Source organism: Penaeus vannamei, chromosome 32 (genome assembly GCF_042767895.1).
Source record: "Penaeus vannamei isolate JL-2024 chromosome 32, ASM4276789v1, whole genome shotgun sequence".
NCBI classification, from domain to species: Eukaryota; Metazoa; Arthropoda; class Malacostraca; order Decapoda; family Penaeidae; genus Penaeus; species Penaeus vannamei.
This window is the reverse complement of record NC_091580.1, coordinates 8,066,758-8,069,257: the sequence shown is the minus strand read 5'-3', so window position 1 is coordinate 8,069,257 and position 2,500 is coordinate 8,066,758. Positions and strand designations below refer to the sequence as shown.

General features: G+C 38.8%; 1 protein-coding gene across 2 annotated transcripts in view; it reads right to left on the bottom strand.

Annotated features, from left to right (window-relative positions):
* The window catches only part of LOC113800544 (probable G-protein coupled receptor Mth-like 1), a 23,111-nt gene that overhangs the window by 1,331 nt on the left and 19,280 nt on the right, over nt 1-2,500 (bottom strand). For both annotated transcript variants that reach the window (XM_070144681.1, XM_070144682.1), the window contains 3 exons: nt 1,910-1,996; nt 934-1,018; nt 1-224 (listed from right to left, as the gene is read on the bottom strand). The exon at nt 1-224 is cut by the window's left edge and continues 1,331 nt beyond it. In XM_070144681.1, coding sequence (XP_070000782.1) covers nt 1-224; nt 934-1,018; nt 1,910-1,996 — 396 coding nt within the window. The remainder of the gene's footprint in view (nt 225-933; nt 1,019-1,909; nt 1,997-2,500) is intronic.

Genomic DNA, 2,500 nt, shown 5'->3' with positions numbered 1-2,500 from the left:
GATAACGTCTTGGCAATGGGTATGTCCACATTGCGAGATATGCTTGGCATACCAGGGACGTCTGGTGACTTCGCACTGCCTGTCATTCTCAAAACGGAAGTTCTGACCTTGGAATTCTCACTGGTGGAGTTGGAGTTCCTTCCGGTCGCTGTGATTCCCTGTCTGTTCTCGCACTCTCTCGCGAGGCCGAATCGCGCCAAGGAGTTGCTACAGGAACGCAGGACCTAGGATTTAACAATCAGGAAATCAGTTTTTTATGTGAAAATGAAGTAACAAATTATATGACGAAAACAATAACAAAATACGCTCACAGCACATAAACACGCGCACGCACATGACCATACATGCAGGCACACAAATCACAAAATATAAAACAATCGCGAAAATAACATATTTATGTATATATATATATATATATATATATGTGTGTGTGTGTGTGTGTGTGTGTGTGTGTGTGTGTGTGTGTGTGTATGTATATATATAATATATATATTTGTATATAATATATATATATATATATATATGTATATATATGTATATATATACATATATATATATATATATATATATATATATATATATATATATATATATACATATTTGCATATGTCTGTGTGTGTGTTTATGTATGTATATATATTATATTTATATTATATTTATATTTTACATATATTTATATATATGTATATATATGGAAGGCGAAATCGCCACCTTGACAAAATATTCGTGCACTCCCGTTTTTCCTGAAATCTGCTCTACGTTAGGCAAGGAATTGTTAGTCCGGATACCAACGGCTGAGAATTAAGGTTAGAAATATGGTGTAAAACCCATTGAACTCAAAACTAGACTTTGGCGTGTTCTCTTTCCCACCCTCAACGCCTCACCATACAGCATATTCACCGTCACGGAATAGTGTCACCATCAACAACCTACCAGTGTACGGTTGTTCTTGCTGTAGACAGTGACGAAGAAGATCCATAGGCCTTGCAGTTCGACGACCAGTTCGCACAATACTAACCTGAAATTAGTAGATATTTGTGATGGTGAAACTGGTGATGGTGGTGAAGATGGTTAGGAAAGTAATGGTGTGGAAGAGGATAAAATTAATGGTGATGTAAGTGATAGTGAGGATGAAAGTGACGGTAAGGATGATGGTGGTGATATTGATGGTGAGGATGATGACGAAAGTGATGGTGATGGTGGTGACGATGAGTGGCGGTGAGGATAAACGTGAGGATTAATGGCTGTGATGATGATGGTGAGGCTGACACTTATGGTGATGATGGTGAGGCTGACACTTACGGTGATGGTGGCAGTGATGATGATGGTGAGGCTGACACTTGTGGTGATGGTGGCAGTAATGGTGAAAATGGGAAAAATATTATAATGATGATAGGGAAAATGTAACACCGAACAAGAAATAACAACTTTGGCTGAAATCAGAACAGTCAAGGAAAATAGACAAGCTCTCTACCTAACCTCTTGTATCAATGTACATAGTAGAGCTTTGCATAATAACTTTTGATAACGACATTTGGCAATCGCGCTGATTAACTCCCGGCAAAGAATCTGTAATGCTTACCCCACATGTCATCATGTATATAAGTTGCCCCTAAACACACACACACTATTGTTTTTGCTCCCTTTTTGTCTGTCTGTCTGTCTGTCTGTCTGTCTCTGTTTGTATATGTGTATATGTATGTGCGTATGCGTGAGTTTGCGTGTGCACTGAGTGTGTGTGTACGTGTATGTGTTTGCGTGTGTACGTGTGGCTATGCGTATGTGTCCGCACGTTCATATGATGTAGAAAACGAGGTGGTGATCTATGGTTATTATGACACGAGGTACTGAAGCGAGGGAACAGCTCTACTACCATACTAACAGAGAACCATAACCTCCCGTTACTCACCAAGCAGCACAGGTATCAGAGTGTGTTAAAAATTCCAAGCACCAACTTAGTCCCATGACGATGAATAAGCGAATGAAGAGTTTGTACCTACAGGGAAAAAAAGGAAATTAGTGCTGTTCATTACTATATTTCAAATCATGGTAGAGTTAGAAGTTGTTAACAAGAAATCAGAAGAGAAAGAGAAGGCATTCATCACCAGGAAAGAATGTTGTAGACTGATACCTTGCCAAATTAACATCACTATTTGCAGTCTGACTATCACGGTATCTTTACACACGTGGACCTTGCTGACTATGAAGAGGGTAAACTACAACCACTGAATTGGATGAAGATTGCTGAGAGATATATTTCTGTTAGGTTGCTAAGAGCCCTAAGTAAAAAAAAAAATAAAAAAATAAAAATAAAAAAAATAAAAAAAAAGTGAAAAAAGAGTGAATGAGAATGAATATCCTCACAATAGGTGAATACGATTCAGGGGCCGGATTCTCAAAAGAGCCTTAAGATAAGGCGCGCTGGAGGCCTTAACCGTCCTGCTGTATTTCCCTTGTATAAGAGCGAAGAGTTGATTTCCCGCCCGCCGGTAAGCGTTAA